This window comes from Melanerpes formicivorus, unplaced genomic scaffold (assembly GCF_026170545.1).
Source record: "Melanerpes formicivorus ecotype bairdi unplaced genomic scaffold, bMelFor1.0.p_v2 SCAF_11, whole genome shotgun sequence".
In the NCBI taxonomy this organism is placed as follows: Eukaryota; Metazoa; Chordata; class Aves; order Piciformes; family Picidae; genus Melanerpes; species Melanerpes formicivorus.
In genome coordinates this window covers 983,042-1,009,900 of record NW_027142363.1, presented here as the reverse complement: position 1 = coordinate 1,009,900, position 26,859 = coordinate 983,042, and the positions used below count along the sequence as shown (strand labels likewise).

General features: G+C 41.5%; 1 protein-coding gene across 4 annotated transcripts in view; it reads left to right on the top strand.

Moving 5' to 3' along the window:
- The window catches only part of CADM2 (cell adhesion molecule 2), a 620,606-nt gene that overhangs the window by 414,505 nt on the left and 179,242 nt on the right, over positions 1-26,859 (top strand). For all 4 annotated transcript variants that reach the window (XM_068144419.1, XM_068144417.1, XM_068144416.1 and 1 more), the window contains one exon: positions 25,239-25,388. In XM_068144419.1, coding sequence (XP_068000520.1) covers positions 25,239-25,388 — 150 coding nt within the window. The remainder of the gene's footprint in view (positions 1-25,238; positions 25,389-26,859) is intronic.

Here is a 26,859-nt window from a genome sequence, read left to right as displayed (position 1 = left end):
TGCTGCTTTGACGTATTTTCTTCTTGAATCTTATTTCACAGTCTCCTTGAAAGGTGAGATGAGAGCTGGGCTTGCTGCAGTCAAAGCCGGGAAGAGGTTTTGTTTTTAGCAAAGCAGAGCCCTTGAACACTTCAACACTAGCACTCTTGACATGGGGCATTACAATTCCCAGTATGATCTTTGCATCTGCTGGGCTAATGTCAAAGCATATTTCTTTGAGAGGCTGCTGGCTTAATTTCTTTAGCCTTTTGGGTTGAGGTGAAGGTATACATTTCTAGAAGGTCAGTAGTTCAGCCCTGGAACATAGATCAGCACTAAGAGAATTTACAAGAGGCATTTTAAAGATGCCACTGCATTTTCATGAGCAGTATCCTAGTTATACAGAAGACAAGTGCATATGACTGTGTGGATCTTGTTCTCTTTCTTGTAAGCACTCTGTTCAGTGCTGCTGGAAGTGAAGTGGAGGTTGCCCAAGCCCCTTCCCTCAATTTTGGTCAACGACTGTGTGCCATTGTTTCATGTCTGTACACTGGGCCTGGAAGCTGGAAGCGGTCACAGAAAGCAAGGCAAAACAGAGTTTGATATACCTAGGGCCTGAATGAAGAGTTATGGAAGGTAGGAACTCAAGAGAAGTCTGAAATTAATGGTAGAGGATTTTTAATTAAATACTAGCATAGATTTTCCAAAGCAGTTAAACCAAACCATATTTCTACTGCTCACATCTTCCAGGTTCTACACTGGTTTGAATTGCAGACTTTTTCCTGGGAGGCCATATCCCGACCTCCCACCAGACCCAGGGTGGAAGGTTGTTTTGTTGTTTGGTTTTTTCCTATTTTCAGTGCTCTTCTGTGGCTTTTGTCATTCAAGTGTTAAGGCCTAGCAGCTAGAGAGGTCTCTGTAATGCTACTTGCTGGGCTGCTCATGACTAATTGTCTTACGGCACATTGTTTCCCTGTTTCTCTGTGCTTTGTTTCCTTGAGTGTGTGATGTGAGCTCCTATTAGACAAAAATTGTGTATCCTGGGGGAGCATAATGGAAAAACACAAAATGCCAGTCAGGCTGTAAAATTTAAAGCCATGCTTTAGAATGTGTTTGTGAGAGGTGTAGATTCTTAGAAGAGGAATGCTGTGCTGGAGTGAAAGATCTGGGCTGGCATCAGGAGGATGCCAATGAAAGGACAGACAAGGCTCTCTCAGCTAGTGTCACATATGATTGGAATAAGCCATTTAATCTTAAAACCCACTGAGCTTTGTGTTTCACCCATTGCTATTCACTTATGTACAGTATGGTAATGTATTCATTATGCTTTGTGTTGCTGTTGAACGCATTACAATGTGAAGTAGCATGAAAGTGCACTAAAATGCTAGTTTTGCTTTTCCTCTAAGTCAGTGTGAAGTGAAGCAAAATTGTTCTGATCCTGAACTCTAGGAGCTGGCCTTCACAGATGCTACCTTCACAAAATCACAGCATCAGCCAGATTGGAAAAGACCTCGGAGATCATCAAGTCCAACCTGTCACCTAACATCACTTGACAACTAAACCATGGCACCAAGTGCCACATCCAATCTTTCTTTTTACACCTCCAGGGACAGTGACTCCACCACCTCCCTGGGCAGCACATTCCAATGGCCAATTACTCCTTCTGGGGAGAACTTTCTCCTCACCTCCAGCCTAAACTTCCCCTGGCACAGCTGAGATTGTGTCCTCTTCTTCTGGTGCTGGTCGTCTGGAAGAAGAGACCAACCCCCACCTGGCTACAACCTCCTTTCAGGTAGTTGTAGAGAGCAATGAGGTCTCCCCTGAGCCTCCTCTTCTCCAGGCTAAGCAACCCCAGCTCCCTCAGCCTCTCCTCACAGGGCTGTGCTCCAGACCCCTCCCCAGCTTTGTTGCCCTTCTCTGGACACCTTCAAGTGTCTCAATGTCCTTCTTAAACTGAGGAGCCCAGAACTGGACACAGGACTCAAGGTGTGGCCTAACCAGTGCTGAGTACAGGGGCACAATGACCTCCCTGCTCCTGCTGGCTGCACTATTTCTGATACAGGCCAGCATGCCATTGGCCTTCTTGGCCACCTAGGCACACTGTTGGCTCATGTTCAGCTGTGTCAACCAGTACCCCCAGGTCCCTTTCTGCCTGGCCGCTCTCCAGCCACTCCAACCCCAGCCTGTAGCACTGCATGGGGTTGTGGCCGAAGAGCAGAACCTGGCATTTGGACTGGTGGAAAATGATGGAGAGTCTCTCACTGCTTCCTCCTGGACTACAGGGAAACTATACTGCTCCCTGACTCCATCCACTGGTGCTGGAGACCAGTTGTCCTGAAGCCCTCCTGCCTTACTGTTGAAAATGGAGGCAAAGAAGGTACCTTATGTACCTCTGGATTCTTTCTTGATCAGAGTACTGAGAGAGGCTTAGGCAGCTCTGGAAGTCTAGAACACTGAGCAGATCAGATGCTGTAGAGAAACAGCACCTCAAACTTACTTCATTTCCTCTTTCTATCAAAAAGTAATCACTGTTTTCTAGTGGGGATTTACATCTATTTTTCTAAGACTAAAGGGCAAAAATGGCATTTGAATTCCAGAAGAGATGTCATTTAGCTGTGTCAGAGAAAGTGCTGGGGACTCTAATGACCTAGTTTCCTGTTAAATCTCTAGGACATTGCTGAAGTTATGAGCATAGGGAAAAAATGTTTTATCTTCAAAGACTTCAAGATGAGGTTTATAGCTTCCTTAAAGAGTAAAAAATGAATCCTCTCTGCTGAAATGAAACAGATGAAGTTTCAGCCCAAAATGGATATTTTTCCCCAAAGAACTAAAATTTAAACCACTTGCTGCACATGAGAAATTTGAAGAAATGCAGTGCACTAAACCACTACCTTTAGTGCAGAAAAGACAGAGGAAGAAATTTATCTATTTTAACTGCTGTAAAAGTACAAATAAATAGTTTGAGTTCTGCAAATAGCACAAGGGCTAAACATGTTTCAGATTTTATTTGGAATCAGGACCGCTTGAAGTATTTTGGGGGGAATTGCATTAATAGCACTTTATGTTTTCCTCCTGTGCTATATTAAGACAAGAGGCATAGGAAATATACTTGCCTATATTTTTAGTTGATTCTGATGACTTGCCTACAGATTGTTATCATTCTGTTTCAGTAAACTGCTCATACCCCTGCGTGGCCTATCCACATATTTCTTAGGCAAGCAAGCAGGTACATAACAGCACAGTGCGTTCTGTTTCTGTAATGACTGCATGGGTAGGGGTTTCAGGCTAATCTTTTGTTACCAGTCTTCTGGAACAAGCCACATTGCCAATTCTTTGCCCTTCACATGCTTCTTCCACTGCAGACTGCTGTCTTCTTATGTGCTCCAGATTGGGATGGGAAAGCCTGCACTTGCCCTTCTGCTGTGGCATTGATTCTGTGTGCTAAAAATTCCTGCACCCATACCAACACATGGAGTTCAGGGAAGCTACTAGAAAGAAATATTGACTTAGGTCTCAAATCAGAAAAAGTACAGCTAGGGCATAGCTATGCACCAGAGCAATCTAGGTATATCGATAGAAGCCTAACAGATGGGTTCTGGATGCCTCCGTCTCAGAGCGGGGAAGCAGTGATGCACTGCGCCTCATTGGGCCATACAGAAATCCCTCACACTTCACTAGTACTTTAAATCCTGAGTCTCAAATATAAATGAACCTGGTTTTAAATCATCCTTGTTTTGGAAGAAGCAAAACATTTTTTTTCTGAAAATTAACTGTTCATGATGGAGGAAATATTTCAGTTGAAATGCTTGCTGGTTGGCAGGTTCTCAGCTGCCATCTCGTGGAATGCGGTGCATCGCTCCAACCAGTGCCTCCAAGCTTTATGCAGCTGCGTCACTTGAAGAAGGGAGACACTGCAAGGAGAGGAAGAGAATCAAATCAAATCAAATCAAATCAAATAAATACAATACAATACAATACAATACAATACAATAAAGATGGGAAGGGAGGTGGAGAAGAGAGTCATTTTCTGTGCCATTTTTCAGCATATCCCTTTCTGTGTTAGTGCCAATTACTTTTCACAAAATGTTGGACCTGAGCAAAAGGAATAAAAGCTGTTTTTGTCCCCAGCTTATTGAGTAACTCACCAGCACTTGTGTACATGAACTCTAGCACCTCAGCATCGCTGTGATGTTGGAGCTCTCTGCATAATTCATCATAAAAGAGCATGTGGCATTCAGCAGTCAGTGCTCATTCAGAGATGTTCTGCATTACTGGCAGCGCTGGTAAATATGCCTGATCCATACATAATTTATGGTTTTCAGCAGTCATAGTTTTATGCTTCATAATAGGCTGGCTTTGATCCTTTAAAATTTGTTTGTTAAACTTTAGAGGTTGGGCACAAAACAAAGACTTTAGAATCTCTTTCCTGCATTGCTTGTTTCAACAGTCTTCATTTTCACATCCTGCTAACAAGGTTGAAATTGGTTCTGACCCACTTTTGGGGAAATGAGCCTTCTTGTAATGGAATTTGTGTGTAAGACTTTTCATTAGCCAATTCCCCCCATACCCAAGCACAAGAATTGGTTTAGAAACCTATTTTATAATTCTATGTACAGAATTTATTATTATTTCTTGTGACCTGTAGGAGGAAAATGTAGATAGAGTTTGGGTTCTGTGACTCCCTCCTTTAATGCTGTAATGCAGTGAGAGACCTTGTATGGATTGACAGGAACAGGCTGGAACTCATTCAAATGTGCTGAGTTAGTTTTGTGGGAAATTCCTGTGTTAGATAAAAATCGATCCCATCTTTCAAAATCAGTAAAATATCAAGGCAAAAGATTAAAAAGTCAGATTCAAATGGTTGTTGGATAAAACAAATTCTTTTCAGCATTGGGTACCCAATATATGTATTTAAACATTATCAAATGTGAACCACAGCACTGTAGAACAAGGTAATAGTCTGAAATGCATTTCTAAATGAAAATTCACACTCTTCCTCTCTGATGTATCAAAGAGTGTAATGTCACTTTTCCTAAGCAGAATGCCACCAGAATTGATGTGTTTTTATCAACTGTTTCAATGCCAACCCATCAGCATGCTCTGATGGAATTTGTTTTTTCACCTTTCCCCCTGTTGATCCATTTTTCTCTATACTGATTCCTTTTTTTCCCTCATTTTCAGTCACCTCTGTACTCCAACCTATTATGATTCTTTGTTTCTAAAAGCCTTTTTCACACCCAAGCTACTTCACCATGCAATGCTAGAGCTGACTACTGGTTTTCAGTTTTTCAGCCAATTGGAAACTTGGTGCCTTTTATAGATGTCAATTTGGATGAGTTAAGAATTGCTCATTGCTGTTTAGGCATCTTGACATCATCCTTTTTTCACTGAGGCTCCCTGGTGTTTATCATCTGCAAGTCGTCTGCCCAAAGCAATCATTTAAATAATCTTTCTGTCTTCAGTCCAGCTCCGTTGTTCCTTTTTTCCCTGCCCATTGTACCAGCCTTCTGACTCTTGCTGCACCAGAGTCGATTGCTGTAGTGCTGGCTGCAAGACATCATCTAATGTCCATTGCAGTCTGTCCTTCACTTCTGCTGCTGCACTTCTTCTGAATGCTGGGGGAGCTATGCAATGTGGGCTCCTGTGTATCTTATTATTATTTATACTACTACTACTACTACTACTACCATCTGAGGCCTACATATATACCATAAATGCAAGATATAGAATGGCATTAAACTACTTTCTTTTTTTTTTCTCTCCCCATTTCTTTGACTTCTCTTCTGTAGTCATCAGTCTGTGGATTATCACACACCAGCAAAGGTTTTCCTGCCTTCTTAGCAGTCTGCTTACTTAGAGAACAGACACTGCTGTCCCATCTCATCTTTAACAGCACAACTGCGCTGTATGAGTGCTAGAAAAGTTTTCATCCTACCTATTACCTCCATTTGGTAATGTGTTTGGTACTGTTGAGCCATATGAGAATATGAGGTAGAACAAAGAGAAAGTTTGCTTTCCTGGCTAAATTTCCTGGATAACAGAACTAGTAAATGTTGCTTGGAGTAGTGAGAAGAGAGGAAGAGTCTTAGCTTCTCCTTGCAACTGTTTTACCATAGCTCTTAAGATGCTGTGGTATCTTTCATTAGATATCTAAGTTTTCTGTGATTTGGGAACACAAATTTGATTTACTCTACCTTTTGCAGTAATAAGTGTATTGGCATTTACTCACAGTGGACATTTTTTCCTACTGTGTTTTAGGCAACAAAGAAATACTCTACCCTGCACACCTCTAGTTAAACAAAAAATAATGCAGTTCAGTGTTTCTCGAAGGTCAGGCTACACAGTATCACCAAGGTTGTAAGAGACCTCAAAGATCATCAAGTCCAACCTGTCACCACAGACCTCATGACTAGACCATGGCACACATCTCACTTCTGACCCAGGAAGGGGCCCAGACAAACCTACCGTTCATGCCCAGTATGCATGTGCAGGACCCATTTACAGGCAGTATATGAGGCATGTTCCAGAAGCCTTGCAGTAGCTGCAGGTGAACAGAGCAGGTGCTTTGCACAGAGTCAGATGGCTTTCTGCAAGTACTGGCTTTGCTCTACGTTTTGTTCTGGTCTCTTGGAACAAAGCTCACAATGTACCAACAAATGTGGCATTGCTGGGGGCGGGGAGCAGCAAGACAGATTGTTGATTTAGTTGTGGGGTTTTGTTGTTTTTTTCCCCTTTCTTTCTTCCTAGGGATGTTGTTGTACTGTATTCAAAGCCTGAAGGAGCAGTGTCTGTAACAGCAGTAGTTAGAGCAGTCAATAGCAACTGAATTTGCTGTACCCCTGTACCAGTTCTCAAACACAGAGCAGCACAGAGCTTTCCTGCTTTTCCTGCTTTTGTAGCAACAGCTTCATGGCCTAGGTGTGACTCTTGGAACCCAAGAGCTGGAGTGAAGCAGAGATAAAAATACAAAAATATTTCTTGAAATCCCAAATAATAGATATATTTTTAACTTATTGATGCATTTACTTATTAGTTTCATCCTCTCTTGGAGCAGGGTCACTTAAGTTAAGCATCTTTTTCTTTTTCTTGACAGTATGGATGGAGCTGTTCAGCCCACTGTAAAGATTAGATGAATCAAAAAAACAAAATAAAGGTATTTCCATGGAGCTGCTCAGGTTTTTAACAGCTCTATATGCGTGGTTCTTGCTGAAAACATAACCAGGATCTGCTTTTGTTCTATTTATCTTTTCCCCTGCCACCTCACAGCAAAGCCATTCAAAGCTTTGTGGTTTTTTTTTACACAGGGCATTGAGGACCTGTATGTACTTACAGAAAGGAAGATCTCCCTGCATGGGTAATGAGATTCACTAACTAGAGCAAATTCATTCTTTCACAATAATTGCCCAGAAGCAGTGTTTTGGTGGAACAGACACTGTAACAACAACTTGTTTGGAGACCGGAACAACTGCCTTGTTTTGTTCTGCTCAAAGCACAGGGCAGAATTCTGTTTAAGTGAAAGCCAACCAGTTGTTCTTGGTCTTTGAAAGTAGTAAACTTTCCTTGTGAAACGTTACTGTATTGTTTCAGTGAGCAAGTTTAGTGCAATTTAAAGAGAGAGAGCTCTCTGGCTGGCTTTTGAGTAGCCTTATCCTCATGCTGCATCGTTACTCAGCACGTGTTTGCTGCACACATCTGTTTGCATTCAAGTTCCTCTTGTACACAGCAAAATGCAGGAGTGCAATTTGATACCAGTTTTCTCTCTTATGTGCTAATACCAGAGTCTTCCCAGTCCTCACGACCTCGGTTGCACTGATTCAGCTGTTTGCCAGCCAGCCTGGGCTTGTTGAAATCAAATAATTTCATAGATTCAGTTGAAGGTCTGTCCAGACAGAGAGCTGAAGCAGTGCAGCAGCACACAACAAGGTAGGCATGAGTTGGTAAGGGAAACACACAACCAGAGAAAAGCAGCAGAGATCTTCTATAGTCTGCTGCCAAAGAAAGTACGGTAGGCTTACTGATCCCAGTCTGTGGTACATGAGAAGGATGCTTGACAAAAGACTTAAAGGCAACTACACTGATGGCAGAAAGTATAACTTGTAAATGGAAGAACGTCTAAATTAGACATGATTTAACTATAGATCAAATTAATTGAGAAGATCAAATCCTCTTTCCTTCCCCTGAATATTTCATAAGTGGATTATTTTATGGCAGGCTGCATTTGTCCTGACTTTTGCTTCATTTCAGCATTACTGTGTTGATAAATCCATTTTCATGACTGTGTCTCATTCTGGGAGAGCTGAAGAATGCACAGCCCAAAGAATGCTGTAAGCAAGGCTTATAAGTGCATGTAATAGACTGTGATTCTGTAGTGTCCAAGTGAACTCTCTCAAGCTTTTTATACAATGCATGATGCTAAAAAGATGTGATAAAAAAGATACCTTTTACTCTCATTCTTGCTGTTCCTTTGATTCTCAGTATTGAGCAGAAGGAGCAACATCCAAAAGTGAGTAAAACAGCACTTGCAACATCAAGAGGTACAAGGCTATAGAAAAGTCTCTCAGTAATCTCTACCCCACAGCTACCTGACTCAAAAGGCAGATGTGAGAGATACACACTGGTGATAGAATTTAGCTTACATGATTCATGTAGCTCATATTAGTTGATGGTTTTGATTCTTCAAAGGAAGCTCCAAAAGGCTAATACTGATGGGTTCACTGCAAATTAGCTTCTAGTATAGATGTTGGTGTGCTTGCTCTGGGTCAGACATGGAGAAACACTGTCATTGAGCTCTTGTAGGACTTGGTGCTGCAGCAGTTACTTACTTCCTACAGTCTGTTCTGAAGAGAAAGCACTGGGCACTGGATTACAGAGTGAAAATAATAACAGTAAAAAATAATGTGACATGATTTGAGGCACAGTGCTGACCGAGAACATCTTTGAATCATGGGCAGTATCACCTTTTCTGTTGTTTCATGTGCTCTTTGCTCAGAGACAGATAACTTTGTTCACTCTTGCATGACTTCATCACAGAAGATTCCCATTACATCATCACCATCCCTTCCCAAATGGAACCATTTTCAAGTCTTTATATTCTTAGCTAACTGTTTGAGAACAAAACCAGTTACTCTATAACGGATGCAGTCAAAGAAGCCTGTGCAGCAAACATGGATGTGTGTGAGTATAAAATTTGCACTAATGCTGTTAGTAGAACATGGTTTTCTGAGCACCTGCTTGTTTGCTTTGTCAGTGTGCCTAAACAAGTGCATGCTCTTGAGAATGTACTAATCTTGATACTCAAAGGCACTGGGTGAGGGAGATCAGTTCTCTTATATGGTCTTTCAGGCAAGGATTCTGACTGCCAGATCAACAAATGCCGAGAAAGAGGTGCTCTGTGCAAACAGGTTAGAAAACCCCAACACAGTAGTCAAATGTAAGCAAGCAACTGACTCGTAAATACTCACACTGCATTTTTGTTGGCTGTCTAGATTTAAAGAGAAAACAAAACAACAGCACCCCAAAGACTAGCTAGGAAAAAAAAATTGGCTTGCCTTCTTCAGATATAAAATATATTATGATTGAAAGCTGCTAAAATGATTGTCTTCACTCTGAAGACCTAAATCTGAGAGTCAGGTTTATGGAATGCATTTTAAAAGAGAGAGTGATTGCCTGTTGGAATGGGCTGCCCAAGGAGGTGGTGGAGTCACCATCATTGGAGGTGTTCAGGAGGAGACTTGATGGGGTGCTTGGTGCCATGGGTTAGTTGATTAGGTGGTGTTGGATGATAAGTTGGACATGATGATCTTGAAGGTCTCTTCCAACCTGGTCTAGTCTAGTCTAGTCTAGTCTAGTTTAGTTCTTCCTCTGAGAAACACTCTGCTGTCCAGGACAAAAGTCCACTTGTCTCAATAAGCACAAGAGGTGTAGGTCATTGTGTCGACTCATCCCCTCCCTGGGAAGGCAAATGTGGTACTCATATTTCCCTGATGGGGAGGTATCTTCTCCTGGGTAGGCTAATCATGGTAACTGCCAGGTTTGGGGTTTGGTGTGTGGGTTGGGGTGTTGTTTTTTTGAGGGGGGTTTGGTTTGGTTTGGTTTTGCCTTGTTTGTTTGTTTGTTTCTGGTTTTAATTCTGGATTGTGAAGATGCTGAAGCAGTTTTATGAATTTTAGCAGCTATATTCCCCTGCCATGTGATAAATTTCTTACTGAGTGGGAGATTTTCCTTTTCCTAGTGTGTAGGCCAGCCCCTGCAGTTTCAAAAATAAATGTGCAGTCTATACCAAGGCACTTTCATTCACCCTTGCTCTGCTTGCCCTTTCTTCCTGTGACTGAAACCCATCAGCACTCAATACCGATGCAATTAACAAATACTCAGCAGAAGAACTGCGAGGAGAATCACATCAATGTTTCATATGATTGTGCAGCTCACAAATTGCCAGGCTGCTAACCTGACAGCTACACAGTAATGAATGCAATCGAGAAACTCTTCTTTTCTTTTGATTTCCTAATTGCATAACAACATTTCTGTTGGTTTTTCAAATGTTTCATCCTTTAGGGTGATTAAGGAAATGGCACACCTGTGGTTGCCCCATATGTTCCCTTCAAGAATATTACTGCCTTTTACACCATGAGCCACAAAGGAGGCTGCTTATCCTCACTTGATGAATTGATTTTTTTTCCTTCCTGACTCACTGAAATGCACCTCAGTAAACCTGGAGTTTCATTTCGTGTGGGCATATGAGTATGGCACTAATTCAGGTGATAATGATGTGTGGATATGTCATCCCAGCTACTGATGCCCAGATGAAAGCTTGTCTCAATGATGCTTGTCATTCAGCAAGCAAAGCTTCAGCTGTGCGACACTTTCTTTCCTCGTGTATCACCACTCCAGAGCCACTTCCCTTGCTGGGCTTTAAGAGGCTGCTACCTGTTGGTCGTGAGGAAAGAATGCTGTCATTTAATCCTGAAAATTAAACCATATCTGCATCAATTTGTTATGTGGCATGCAAGAAGCAAGGTAATGCTCGTGTGACCAGCGATGGGATTTTGGGCTATCCTGCAAGTCTCAGACAAGAAAACATTTTCTCAGTTATGTGCATGTGGTTCTCTCTTTTCCAGAAGACATTCAGTCAAGGCAACAGTTTTTATTTGTGTACCAAATAACCTTTAGAATAATTCAGTAAATTGTAAAATAAAAGGCTTCAACTAAAATATTCCTACAACCAAGGAGGAAACCTAGTCAACCATTACTGACATGGATTCACTGGTCTAGAAAATTACTTTAATGCACATATCAATATACTTGCTGATTTCTTACATTTCAGTGGATTTAAAAACCTCAAAAAAAAACCCAAAACCAAAATCAAACCAAAAAATACCCAACCAAAAGCTAAGACAAAACCCTGTCATTGCAGAGAGCACTCGTAAAGGCCGCTAGGATTTTTCTGTGCTGGAGCAATTGTGCAGCTGTTGTAGCTTCTTGGGTTTACCTTCTTATTAGTAAATACATATTTATTTATTTTTAGGCATTTATTATTGTATTGATATGAGGCAGATGTTAGGTGTAGCAATCTGAGTGTTTGTTGGCAAAATACCAAACTGAACAGTGAATCTACTTCATATCCTGAGGCATCCTTGGTGCAAGAGGCCATACCAGGATGTGATTTGAAGGGAGGGAGGAAATTGGTGTTGCTGCATTGACATTCCTGGTGGTGAGGAATTGGAATTAGTTCCTAAGAAGTATGCAACTTTTCTTATTGCAAACACTTGATGAATGAAGTTATTCTGTTGGCCTAGTGCCCTGCATGCAATAGGCTGCTTTGGTTAAAAAGAGACAAAGATTTCAGTTCAGGTGACACGGAAGCCAAGGGTAATGATTTACTGCCTCTTGCAGAAGTCAGGTCCACATTCCTTCTTCTGCCAGTGGCCTCACACAGGTACCCCTGTTCCATCCCTTTTTGTGCCTTCTGAGGGCTTGGAATTTAACTGGCCCACGAAAGCAGATCAACAAATGCATGTATCTAAAAACACTCCTCATGAATGCAAACAAATGTATAGAAACTCAGAATTCTTTTTTTCCTGATGATTCCTTCTGCCATACCAACTCATTACCCTTGAAAGCAGTAAGGACAGGAATTCCAGACAAGCAATGATATTTGGGTTGAAGCTTTTTATTCATAGATCACTGCAAATGACAGACCTCACGCTAAACTCTCACACATGAAGGGGATCCAACAACACAAAGAAGTCTAGAATAAAAATGTAGAGGTTTAGAGTAAGAGACTGTTCCTTCCATCTGCTGTGAAAGTGAGATCAAGTGGTAAAAGGTTTTCTATGTAGCTATTTTTGAGAGCAGATAGAAAACTCAGTCACATAATTTCCTTTTAATTAATCTATTTTAAATTAAATTTAAATTATTATTTTTTGGGGGGTACCTAAATCCCTTTAACAGTTTCCTTGGCCCAATCTGTGTAACTATTAGGGACACAATGCTAATACAGCTTGCATTGAGGCACTTGCAAACTTGCATTGGCCTGGGAAAAAAGAAGTCTAGCATATGAATGTATCTTTCTAATCTACACCTGTGTGTTAATCTGAGGTTCAGTAGCACAACAGGGAGAGTCTAAAGATATATCTAAGAAAAGAAACAACAAACTGAACCTGTGGCTAAATATGAAGTGTGGTATTTGTAAATAACCCTCTTAGACAGGCCATCAGTAAACAGCACCATGCTTCGTGAAGGCACAGCAGCTTTTCTCTGTCTCTGTTGCTATGGCACACATCCAGATATCTGCTGTACTAACACTTGCTCCTGGGAGGAGATGAAGAAAAAAGGGTCCATAAGGTTTCCATTGGCCTAGAGAACTGAAACATCTGCTAGATTCATGAGCAGCTTGCTGGCCTAAGTCAGCAGGGAGAACTGCTGCAGATCAGCACTGCCATACCAATAGATATTTCATAGACTGTAGGGAGGAAAAAAGTAAGTCAGCAGAGTAAGTGATTTTATTTCAAAGATCACCAAAATCTTGTGTAGTTTTATATAAAGTGATATCAGAATTGCATACAATCAGGGCCACATCTACAGCTGATCAGCATGTAACAGTCACCAGAGAACAGCCACATTCAATCCTAATCTTCCCATATCAGCTAATAGGAGCAAGTTACCCAGGTTTCCAAATGAAATTTGGTGACAAGGAGTCACCTGAGAAGATGCTCTCTTTACCTAGAAGTTTGCACCAGAAGTCTCCTTTGTCTTTCTGGAATACAAGTAGTGTGAGGATGGCTGCTGAAGGGAACTGGGTGCTCTCTGTGAGGACAGAGGAAAAGAGGAAGTTTGGAAGCACAGAAGTAGAGGACAGAGGAGAATATATATTCTTGTGTGGTGCAACCTGCCTTTGGTCCCATCAGTGTAAGCCTGGCTTCTGGTGCCTGATTTTGCTGTTTATACTTTGGTGCCCTTTAGGCTTGAAAGGACTGCTAGAACCAGGCACACAGTGGTCCTCTTCCAGAGCAAACTCCTGATGTTATTTTATTGCACAAACAGAAAAGGGGTGGAGGGGGGTGGGAATCAAATGTTGATTTTCAAACTTATTTCATACTGGAACATTCATTAGGTTTATCCGAGAGGAGGTTCAAAGGTCTCTTCTGTACTAGAGAGAGAGACAAACAGAGAAGGTAAATATTGACATGGTGATGAAACCACCAATAAAGAAAACTGTAAATATAGAGATGATCACAAGTGGAAAAACTTTCATTAATTGTCCAGGCTTTTGCTCTGTGATCATCTGAACTGCTTTCTTCAGAGAGTGTTCCCTGGCTGGGATGTACCTTTGTACTCTTCAACAAAGTTATTGAGTGGCTGTTCAGACCAAAACCAGATCTGCAGGCAGGATATTTCTCCCCTTTAAGACAGTACTGCCTTGTACCTTGCATTATTTCAGGGCAGAGTGTTCACAGATTGATAGCTCTCAGATGTTGCAGGAGTGAAGATGGGGATCAGCAGGACTGCCACCTTGTCTTCCAGCAGGAGAATGGTGAACAGAGTCCCTTGGGAGGCAGTCCTGAAGAGCCAAGGAGTCTAGGAAGGCTGGATGTTCTTCAAGAAGGAAGTTTTGGAACAGGCTGTCCCCAGGGGCTGAAAGATGAGCCAACAGGCAAGAAGGCCAGCCTGGCTGAACAGAGAGGCTTGCTTGCAGCTCGGGGAGAAAAGGGGAGCTTATGGCTGTTGGAAGAAGGGGCATGCCACTCAGGTGGACTACAAAGTTGTGGTGAGGCTATGCAGGGAGAAAATCATAAGGGTTAAAGCCCATCTTGAAATTAGTTTGGCTTCAACTATTAAAAATAATAGGAAATCTTTCTAGAAATACAGTAGCAATGAAAGGAGGCCTGAGGAGAATCTCTGTCCTTTGTTTGGATGCAGGGGGGAACATAGAAGTCAAGGCTGAGGAATATGCTGAGGTACTCAACATCTGCTCTGCCTCAGTTTTTAGTAGTGGTACCAGCAGTACCCAGTCACCTGAGCTGGAAGGCAGGGATGAGGAGCAGAATGAAGCCTCAGTAATCCAAGAGGAGATGGTCATCAAACTGCTGACCCAACTTAGGACATACAGAAACCCATGGGACCAGATGACATACACCCAAGGGTACTGAGAGCGCTGGCAGAAGTGTTCACCAAGCCATTTTCACAGCATCCCAGAATGCCTTGAGTTGGGAGGGACCCTTAAAGGTCATTAAAAGACATATCTACAGACCCATGTTGATCTCATTGCAAGTAATCCTTGGTTTCACATTTGTTACAGTAAAAAGAACTTATTTTACTTGTGTGCTTTAATGAGTAGGCACCATTTGCACTTTGTTCAGATAACCCTGCAACTCTGTGGATGCTTCTGAGCATTTCTAAGTATTTTGAGTGTGCAGAACTGGAAGGCAAGATCTCTCACACAAACCATTCACCCAGGCTTCACCCATGCAGAGCCATGCTGTGCCAGGACAGAGTACCTCAAAACCCATGCAGGTTGTTTTTGTTTTGTTTGGGGTTTTTTGTTTGCTTGCTTGCTTGGCTATTTTTTGTTTGTTGTTTTGTTGTTGGGTTTTTGTTTTGTTTTGGGGTTTTTGTTTTGTTTTGGGTTTGTTTGTTTTTACTATCATATTGTTTTATTTATTTTTATTACTATTATTTGATTTCTTTTATTGGTGATGATTGGTTGGGGCTTTTTTGAACTTGTTGAATTGCAGGGGACTTTAAGAGGGTAAATTGCTGGGTCATGGCATCGTGGTGCCAAACATCTGTGGCCTGCAATGACAGCACATGGAGTCAGGATGGAAAATGTATGAAAATTGTGTGCTTCAGATTGCATTTCACTGCAATCAGTTTTAGAACCATTTGAAGTACTTGCTAATGGATTATTTGTGTTAATATTTTGTATTCAAATTACACTGACAGTGCAGTTTAAATTCTGTTTTATCGTGGCATTGCATGCTAGTTGTTGGATGTGACATATAAAGACCTCACAACATAGGTCAGATGGCAGGTATAGCAGCACACCTCACTATTAAATGCACAGTACAGGTGTGGTAGTTTTAGGCTAATATTTTCCACAGATCTTGACCAGAAAGTAGTAAAAATGGAAATAAATCACTATGGGGTGTAAAAAGGAAAATAATGATAGTTCTAAACAATCTTGTGGTGCATTAAGGGTGTCCAGCAGATCTAGGCAGGTTCTCCTCCTCTGCTTTAGCCTGGTGGGACTACACCTGGAATACTGTGTCCAATTTGCAGCTCCCCAGTTGAAGCGAGACAGAGATCTGCTGCAGAGAGTCCAACAGGGAGCTGAGGATGACTGAGGGACTTGACCATCTCTCCTGTGAAGAATGACTGAGACAACTGGCACTATTTAGCCTTTAGAAGAACAGGCTGAGAGGGGAGTCCAGATGAAGGTGCCAGGCTCTTCTCAGTGGTGCTCAGTGATAGGACAAGGAAGCACAGGTACAAGCTAGAACACAGGTGGAGAAGGAGAAGATTGAACAGGGAAATAATAAATTATAACACAAAGTACTTTTAGTAGGGCAAAGGGCCAAGTAGGTAACTAATGTGAAGTTGGTGCTGCCTGTTACTGACATGAGCCAATGGAGGCTCTGGACTGACTTCTGTGAGAGGACATCTGCCTTACTTTCTTTGGTTGTGATACCTGAGAGTATGAGCTAGTTTGATGAGAAGAAAGCACATAGTATATTCTAACTTTGTAACAAGATGTAGATCTCAGAGGGGTTTCTGTGCATGTAGAGTTGTCTCCACCACAGCTTTATACATTTCTTACACTATCCTATTATCTGGCTGCTGTGCAATCCTTTTGTGCATTGTCTCCTTGGAGCACTGTTGTGGGGCAGGGAAATGCCGTTCTTCTCATTTTACAGATTAGGAATGGAAATGTGGGGACAATGAGGCTCAGATACATGAAAGTGCCCAATTCTTTATTCTTCATGTTCAAATTGAGCACCTGCCTTCATTTTTAGAGGAAAAAAAAGGGCTTTTGACGTTTGTGGAAGCACAAAGAATTGAGCACAGCACTTCACAGCAAAAAGTGATGCAAAGCTCTAAAGCTTATTTGCAGCTATGAGAATGGGCAAACTCAGCAGTCTCTTATCACAGTTGTGGGAAGATGAGGCTCACTCTAATTATTTCTGGATTTGAAACTTCCATCAGGAATTTAGAAGTGTGGAGAGGAATGCCTTTTGCCCCTTTCAGAGTAAGCACCCTCTCTGGATACTCTTCTTCATTCACAAGCAAATACCATGGCGGTAGTCTGAAAAGAGTCAAAAACAGTCATTCTGGTCAGGTTTCTAGGAAGTAGCACTGTTTGCACAAACTTACTGCATTGTCTCTCACACCTTTCCCTCTTTATGGAAGAATTGTACTTCAATACATAATTTTCTCATTTGTTTTTTCCTGCACTCTGCTTCACTGCAATAGAGATGGACTCAGTTTGGAGTTAGCTACCATTGTAAGAAACATGTGTCTGAAACACAGGGACTGAAGGAAGGAGCAAAGGCTTCCTATAGCTCTCTAACATGAATTCTGGAGTCTGAAATCAGTGGCTGCACCAGCATGCTCTTGTCCTTTGGATCATTTTAGTAATTACTTAGGCATGTTTAAAAGCCCACTCACCTTGAATGCACAGTTTGGGGGTAACAGGCATTTTCTGACTTATTTCTTCTCAGTGTCCCAAAACTCTGTCATTCTATAATAAGTTTCTGCAGTGTTCTTATTAACTCAAATTTTCTCTGCAAGTGGTTTTGCTACTGGAGCATGTAATAGTTACCAGAGCACACTTTTCTTTTTCTTCTTTGCTTTGTTTCTTTTTTTTAAACAACACTTCTTCAGTAAGCAAACATTTTACAGGATGTTTGCTCTGCAGTTGAAATCTACAAAGTGTGTGCTGTCCAGATATGAGGCTAAATCATTATCATTTAAACCAGCAAGTTAGGAAGGCCCAATTGACAGGTGCTAGCAGCAAAGGCTGAGGCAAAGAGGCATTTAGTAATTCTGCCATATCTGCATCATCTGTCACCATGTCTCTCACCTCATTTAACAATGGACCCATTCTTTCCCTAGTTTTCCTTTTACTCTTGCTGTATGTAGAGAAGCCCTTCTTGTCAGCTTTCACTTCCCTAGCCAGGTTTAGTTCCAAGACAGCCTTGCCCTTCCTTGTTGCATCTTGACATGCTTTGATGCTGTTTCTATAGTCCTTCCATTTGGTTATTTTCCCAGCAGCTCCTTGCTTACCCATGTGGTCTCCTGCCCCCTCCACTAGATTTCTTTTTTTTCCAGGGGTATACACTTTTCCTGAGCTTGGAGCAGGTGGTGGTTGAATATTACCCAGCTCTCTTACCTTCTAGAGCCCTAGCCCCACAGGACACTTATCAGTATTTCTTTGAACAGGACAAAGTTAGCCCTCTTCAAGTTCAGGGTATAAGTTTTGCTATTTGCCCTGCTTCTGTCCCTAACAATACCAAATTCTATCATTTCATGGTCACTACAGCCAAGGCTGCCTCCTACTAAAGCCCTTAACCAGACCTTTGTTTGTTAATACATGGTCCAGCATCACAGCTCTCCTCATTGGTTCTTCAACCACCTGCATCTGAAGGTTTTCCACTATGCACTTTCTGGTCTGAGCCTGCCTGGCCATGTGCTCTTCCCAGCTAATAGCAGGGTCACTGAAGTCATCCATGAGCACCAGGGTGCATGATCTTGAAGCTACTTCCAGCTATTCACAGTATCATTTTTGTTCTTGAGGTTAGGTAAAGACAAGCTAATCACATTTTGGCTCCTTGGGGAGATGTTTGCCTTACTTCATGTATAAATTAAGAGTGAAAGACAGGAAACTGATTCAGAATATGTAGATGTTCCACTATACTGGCTTTTGTTCCTAATGGCTTTGCTCCTTTGCTAAGGAAGCAGGCCAAAATTCATGTTTTCTCCCTACAGATACAAGCTGCTATTAGAATTAGTAGGTTGCTGTTCTTGTCACCCAAATATCTACCCCGTTCTGGTTGTTCTGTTGTGATGGGGGTGGGGAGGTTTGTCTGGTTTGGTTTGTTTCAGGTTTTGTTCTTGCTGTTGGGTTTTTATTGGGATTTGTTTGTTTGTGTGGTTTGGTTTGGTTTGGTTTTTTCTTTTGGAACCTAGCCTTATTTACATCAATATTAAAACATCTGATTAATTTGGGGGGAAAAAAAATCACTCGAGATTGATTTTCTGGTGTTGGCTGACATCATGCTATAAAGGGATCAAACAAAAGGCCACAGCTCTGTGGATCTATGCAAGACTGGAAAGAGTGAATAGAACTGCATGCTCTATTCTTTCCCTCATACATGATGATAAAACTTCATCTACCTCACAGGGATGCTGGGCAGGCTGGCAGGAGAAGGTACAGCAAATGCACCAAAAGACTGTTAACTCACTGCTGTCACATCTTGTTCAGTCCCTCCTGGGGCCAGTCCTTGCTTTCCACACCTAATTCTTTTTATGGATTTTGACATGAGTAGGCAAAGCTTGTTGCACTGATACTGTGAAATTCTGTTTCCTGCAAAAACAGATCTCTGCAGGAAAAAAAAACAGATAAAGAGAGGATTATGGGTTTTTTCAGGGCTTATACCCACCAATCACCTTTACATTTAGCCTGATCAGAATGTATAACATAAGCATCACATGGAAATGTGGAAGTTATTACAGAGATTTCAGTTTAATAGCAAAAAGCAAAATAGCCAAACATAAATAAACATGGGATGTTTATTCATGAAATGAATGTTTTCAGAATGGACCAAAGAATGATAATTATTCTGCAAAGTCTTGTCACACACTGAGATAAACATCAGGTTTAGAGTCTGTAAGTGCATTTGAGCCATGGTTTCGGGGTTAAAAATCAACCAACCAAACAAAAACAAACCACCACCTTTCTTGGCTAAAACCAGCTTGTGGCTCCTAAGATACAACCCTGTCAGCTCTAGTGGAAAGCAGAACTGATCCTCAACACACTACCATGAAAATAACTTGTGATAGAATGTCCTTAACTACAGCTCCATCTAGTCAAAATAGCTGAAATTATTGTGCTAAGAAAGCTTCCTAAAGTGAGCAGAGGGACTGAGGTGCACCCTAGTGCCAGACATATCCAGATGCTACCTTCTTTTTGTTATACCATCTTCTTATAACCTTGTATTGCTTTCCAATGAAACTTCTTGCTTCCTCCTAGATACAAGGCAACTGCAGTGCCTGCCATCAGTGCTTTTGTTGTTTCTCTTGTCATTATGTATTTATTAGTTTTAATGGTTTAACACAAGAGCTAAACTAACCCCCATTTACTCTTTCCTTACCAGGAGATAAGAAAGGGAGAGGGGAAAAGGCAGAGGAAGAGTTTTCAGTTGATTTACACAGAATAGTTTACTCCCCTGCTACAGAGATATCACCAGTGCATGTAGAGAACAGGAGGAAAAGGGAAGGGAATATACATCTGAATCCCATAGCAGGCAGAAATGCAGCCACCTGCTCAGGGACCAGAAAGTCCAGAGGGTGACCAGTCTCCCCTTTCCAGGGATGTGATGCCAAACAGCCAGAAAAGCAGCAATCATAAGTTCATGATTTTGATAATGAGGAATATACATGAATATATATATATATATATATATAGTGTATGTGTGTGAAACCACTGCATTACCATTCTCCAGGCAGACAATAATATCATTTAACTTGCCTGAAGATTTGGTCATGGAGCAGAACATAACTGAATACACTGTAGTGGATGTGGTATGTGCTTGATTGACCTACCTGCTGGCATACAGCATCACTGACCACTAGTTCTTGTGAAGCTGGATTGGGGTGTAGTGTCATGGGCTAAGCTGAATCTGCTGATGAATATTCAATATCATGGTTGCATCTTGACAGCTTTAAAATGAAAGTGCTGGCTGCAGCCACCATGGGGGATAGAAGTTCAGAAGGTATCATGAGAGGCTTCCTGTTCCAGTTACTGCTTCTGGTTTCTGGGTTTGGGGTGATGGTCTTTCCCACTGGACTGCCTGTGGGCTTGGGGTGGGGGGAGCTGTTTTATTGCTGACTTCTGCTGCTGCTTCTGCTTTTGCTAAGGTACTGTTGTAGAGAGTCTCATCGAACTCCTTATCTCAATCCAGAGGCTTTATATCATAGAATCATAGAATCATAGAATCATAGAATCAATAAGGTTGGAAAAGACCTCAGTGATCATCAAGTCCAACCTATCACCCAACACCTCCTGACTAACTAAACCATGGCTCAAGTGCCACATCCAATCCTTTTCTGAACACCTCCAGGGATGGTGACTCCACCACCTCCCTGGGCAGCACATTCCAATGGCCAGTTACTCTTTCTGGGAAGAACTTTCTGCTCACCTCCAGCCTAAACCTCCCCTGGCACAGCTTGAGACTGTGTCCTCTTGTTCTGGTGCTGGTTGTCTGGGAGAAGAGACCAACCTCCACCTGTCTACAACCTCCCCTCAGGTAGCTGTAGAGAGCAATAAGGTCTCTCCTGAGCCTTTTCTTCTCTTATATGTTACTTTTCCTCTTGTTTGAGGGGGGCTCACTTGGACGGCAGTCTGTGAAACTAAGACCGGTAGCAATCGAATAATAAAGTAACAAACATTTTCATCCACAAACTCAAATGAAAACATCACTGCCTCAAGCCCCTACTCCTGATACATACATTTAGCTGTCCCATATCAGCAGCTGGGAGCAAAAGTGAAAACACACACCGAGATATAGATATAAATATACATCTATATGTATGTATGTATGTATGTATATAAGCATCCTTTGTAATACATTTTATTTATAAGCTGACTCAGCAGCATTATTTCCTTTTCACAGCTTTGTTAGCAAAGCCTAGGTGAAATGGATTGTCTGAGTTCATGTGAGAAGTCATTGGTAGATTCAGGAACGTTTTGCAAATGCTTGCAAAGTCCCAGAGTTAGAAACCTGAGATTCTCCTTGGTTTCAAGGGATTAAGTCTGACTACCAGCACCACCATTAAAGGAATAAGATATCCGATTGTGGCCAAATTGTCTGCCTGAACAGACACTCTTATCATGCTCCACTTGGAAATAAAGCTTCATGAGGAACTATTCAATTTTATACTAATTTTTATAAATATGTTTATAAATGAGTAAATGAAGTCTTTGATGTTTTCATGATGTCCTAAATTACAGTTGTGGCTGGAAAAAGCAGAACTGCAATCTGCAAAATCGTTTTGCTTGCTGTAAGGCCTCTGGCTTTGCAGAGCATGACATCCTCAGTAACAACCCAAACTTACTCAAAGCTACCCTTGCAAGCATTAAGCAGACTACAACTGTTTGAAAAAATAAGGTGAAATTGTGATGATAGATAAGAGCTCAGCATTCAAGAGTCATCTATCTGTGCATGTGTTTGCACAGGGGAAAGCAGCCAGTCCTGCACTGTTTAGATGTTCTTAAGAGCTGATTTTTAGGAACATCCTTGGAAACACATTTGTTGCCAGTGGTGTTTGCAGGTGCCACAAAGGCTGTGGGTACATGAAATAATGAAGAGCACAGGTCACTGGGCTCAGAGAAAGAGATATTTCAGTGCGATGGAACATAAGGACGTACATCTAAGAGCTACAGGGGAAGAACTGGAAGGAGAGATTGTCTTTGGAGCAGTGTCTGAGAAAAAGCACTGGCATCACGGCAGAGTGCCAGCCAAACTCGGGTCCCCGTCTGCCCCTGCGGCCCAGGCTGTGCCGGTAGAGAGGAGGCATGCTGTATCCTTTCCTTATGTAACCTCTGCAGTGGAGTTTCTAGGCTGAACAGGGCACAGAGAAGAGACACAGAGTAATTAAAGGATTGGAAATATACAGTCATAGGAACTCTATTTATCTGGATCATCAAAGAGAAGGTTAGTGGGTGATATGATCAGAGTTTCTAAGTGCCCACACAAAGAAGAGAAATTTGATTATGGAGGGCTCTTCAGTGCAGGGAAGAAGCTGTAACAAGAGCCAGTGGCCTGAGAACACCTTGTTTACATCCCTGGGCTCTTCATCCCACCGGCCATTTGCCTGGGCTGGCAGCTTTGCTGGCATGCTTTCTGGGCACATGTTCCCTGTCTACTTAGCAGGAAGGAGGCCTCTCCCACAAAACACTGCTAGTCCCCACAGGAACCAGAGCTAATCTTCAGTGGCATAAACCCAGCTCTTTGACACAGCACCCTTCTCTTTACTGCTCCTTGTATGCACAAAAAAATGCAGCCTGCATAGCCTTGGATTCACAACTCATCCTTGGAAGGTTATTTCTTTGGGAAGATGCCTGTAATGTAGTGGAAGTAATGACAGGCTGGGTGCATTTTGCTGGGTTTTTAGAATTCTCATTTAAGCGATAACCAATTTGCTCAGCGTCTGGAGCCTCCCTGACACATTGGAATTGAAAGGGGAGAGATGGAGGGAAATGACAAATCTTCTCTGTTTGCTTCAGTTTTCCATCCTTGTTTATGATTTTTCAGTCATCAAGCATTTCTTGCCGTGTGGCTTTCAAGAAGCAGGGTTTGATTAATGAAGTGTCAGGGCAGAGGATGTCACCAGAGTTTTGTCATTCATTGTTTGCAGCATTTAAATTAGCCACGGTGTTTTCAACATCCCTCATTTGTGATTCATCTGTTGTCCTGTTGATAACAAATATTTTTGTAATAAATATCTGTACACAGTAAATTTTTGTCTTTAGGCATCTGCAGGACATTGATATTTATACAGAAATTATGCCACTTACTCAGATTTGTCTTTGCATGGAAATCTTTTGATTATTTATTTGAAGCCAAGACAGTGGAGAGTGTTAGACTAACCAAATGCTAACAGTTGCAGTGATGCTGATGCTTACATACCAGGCCTGAGACCATCAGAATTGTTTTACACAGGGAAATGATCAGCAGTATCAACAGATCAAGTAGAAGTTCAGTAGTTAATCTTTCATTTAGTAATCCCTTAGTCATCTGCAAACCTGTGTGTTAGTGTCAAGGGTTAAGGCTGAGCCAGCCACCAAATCAGTGATAGATGCTCTCTGTTGACCCACCTTCCTTCCCAGAATGGAAGAGAAAGGGGAAAGGGAGAAGCACTTACAGACTGGAAAAAGAAAAGTAAGACAGTTTTAATTAAGATAATAAACAATACAATGGAATATACAAACCCAGGTCCTGTGAGGGTCACAGAGCCCTGGAAATGGCTCATCAGAGAGGCTGTGGAGTCTCCTTCTCTGGAGAGTTTCAACCCATCTGGATGTGTTCCTGTGTGACCCGTGCTGGATTCTATGGTCCTGCTCTGGCAGGGGGTTTGGACCTGATGATCTTCGGTGGTCCCTTCCAGCCCCTAACCTCCTGTGACCCTGTGACCCTGTAATACTCTATGTTATCATACCTTCTGTATAGAAGTCACAACTCAGTTTAACGTAGCTGGGAAGAGCTTCCATGAGAAGCACTAAAATGGGATTTTTCTGTGAATGTTTTATGCTGGGTTTGTGACTCAGTATTGGCATAATTAGTGGACATTGTACATCTAACTTCCTTGATGTACTTATCTCACGTCTATGAGCTGGTTCCTTCCTCTGGGACTGTAAAGAGATTTTTCACTTCTGACGAATCCCACTTGAATGTCATGACAAACTATTTATGGTAGCAGCATTACTTCCCCTTGAGTGGTTCTTGTATTAAAAGAAACTGTATAAAAAGAAGAGATGAAGCATGTATTTGATTCCAACTATTGAATTGTCATTCTTTCACATTCTATTCTTGAATTCTTCAGTGTGTCTCCCAGATAATTATGTATTTTGCTTATAATTGAAGAGCTTTTCTTTCCTCACTCATGTTACAAATTACTCCCGTGCTTTGCCCCTGCTGGCTTGCTGGAATTCTGTGTTGTGCTGTTTGGCAAGGAGTGTGTTATTCTCACAATAGATAAACACTTTAAGTCTAGGCCATTGAAAATGCTTGTGATTCAAGAACCTGGGTAATATTGCTCCCATATTGTGTAGAGGTATTTGGAAGTCTTCCCAGTGACTTTGCAGAAAGCATTTAATGTGATTCATAATGCTCTGCAATAGAATCACTTATGTGAAAGAGAGCTACTACATCATCACTTCCATTTTCCTATGAGTTTAGCTTGTATTCTTTCAAAATGGGGTGCACTGAATATTAGATTCACACTGCATTTGCTCTCTACCAACTTCCCAGACCTGGCAGGAAAAGCATCATCCTGAGAGTACTTTAAAAAGCATAAAATGAAACAGGGAGGGAAGGTTGACCCACCCCCCTGTTTTACAAAGATGATGTGGCTTTGTTATGCTTTCAGTGGTATTTTCAATAGCCAGTTAATGACCTGTAGTACTAAGACATGTGCATGTAGCTCATGAGCCCTCATGCAGGGGCATATCCTTGATGGATGGCTATGTCTGAGGAGATTATTAGTATGACATACAGGGGTGGTGGTGGGGGAATCCTTATTTCTTAATTATTCTTGCTGTTTCTGGATACAGGGACTGTATTATGTGATATATATATAGATATATATTTAACATTCATTGTACTACCTTACTTTGGTCAGAATAGATCACGCTGAATTCAGGCACTGTCATCTATGTGAAGCTGCTGCAATAAAGTCATTTCTACAACTTACATGCTTACTTTTTTCTGTTTTTTGTTTAATCTTACTCTCTTCCCTTTTCCATCCCTCCCCTCCCTCCCCAGGCAGCCAAGGGCAGTTTCCACTTACACAGAACGTCACGGTCGTTGAAGGAGGAACAGCAAATTTGACCTGCAGGGTCGATCAAAATGATAACACCTCCCTCCAGTGGTCAAATCCAGCTCAACAGACACTGTACTTCGATGACAAGAAAGGTAAATCGTTTTCTGAACCCATCATTCTGCAGTGCTTTTATTAAGAAAGAAATAGAACATGGGCTTTCAGAAATAGTTGTCATAGAATCTGGTTTGGGGGGAGTTTGAGTTTTTGGGGGGAGTTTGGGTTTTTGGGGGGAGTTTGGGTTTTTTGGGGGGGTTGGTTTTTTGTTTTTTGTTTTGGTTTGTTTTGTTCTGTGGGAAGTTCACTGAGGCACTTTCTTGCACAGAAAATTTTGTTTATTAGCAAAGGAAAAAATTATATTTGGAGTATAATTTGGATAACGTTGTTGCAAAGTATCTCAGGAGAGGTTTTGTGGGTGGTTAGAGGTTGGCAATGGAAGAAGTAGTCCATAAGCCTTGCAGCTTGCTTTTATTGGCCTGTATACATATATATATGTATACATAAATATACACAAGTGTGTATACATATATATATATATAAATATATACACACCCCTTTAATATCTATTTATATATGTGTGTGTTTATACAATCCCAGTGTGTGCAGTGACATTGCAGCACACTGTGCAGTCCCTATGGGCGATGCTGTTAATGGATAATAAAAACGCTCAGCTTTGGTGCCCTGCATTTTCCAGTTACACCAGGCACTTTAAAAAATAACAGTGCTTAAAAACTCAAACATTGAAATGATGATATTTTATTTTTAATTTCCTTCCTGTAGAGGTTTAAAAGGGCAGGAAAATGTCAATTCCATAAAAAGTGAAGGGTGTTGTCACCGCAGTAGGACTCTTCTCTTAATGTGGAAGGACAAAGTAGAACGGGTTGCATATTAGGCTGTCAGTGCAAAGATTTCATTAGATTCTGTAAAGAATTCAAAAGTAAAGTCAGGAGAAATAAATTCATCACTTGGCTTCAAAAATGTGAAAGGTTTGGTATTGATTTCAGTGGAGCAGAAGTTTAACAGTACTTTACACTTAATTCTGCTGCTTGAATTTATGCTGAAAGGTGCTGCATACTCCAGAGGATATTTTCAGGAGTGGAGTTATTCCTCTGCTTAAAATTAAAGAAGTGTTGTCCAAATGATTACAAGTCTCTAGAACACCTTGTGGGACTGAAAATGCTTTGTGGGTCTGTGCACTTATATCAAAGTATGTCTAAAACCTGCCATTTTCTACCTGCAGAAACTGCAATCAAAATGCAGTTTTTGCCATTAGTGTAACAGCCGAACAGACTCTCTTGATGGTGTTGAAGTGGTTCCTTTCTCTTTTATCTAATTTCCTGTCGTGTGTAATCATTTGATTTGCAATTTCTTTGAGATCATAAGTACCTTTTGAATGTAAGATTGAAGATGAGAGGTTTATAAGGTGCAAACTTCTGAGCTGTGAGTCTGGTCCTGTAGCCTTTACCCACACGGACTCCTTCGCTTTAGTTCTAATTGTTAGTGATTTGGGATAGGTAAATAACGTCTCCAAAATGAAGGGCATGAGACCCTGCCTGTTGATAGAGC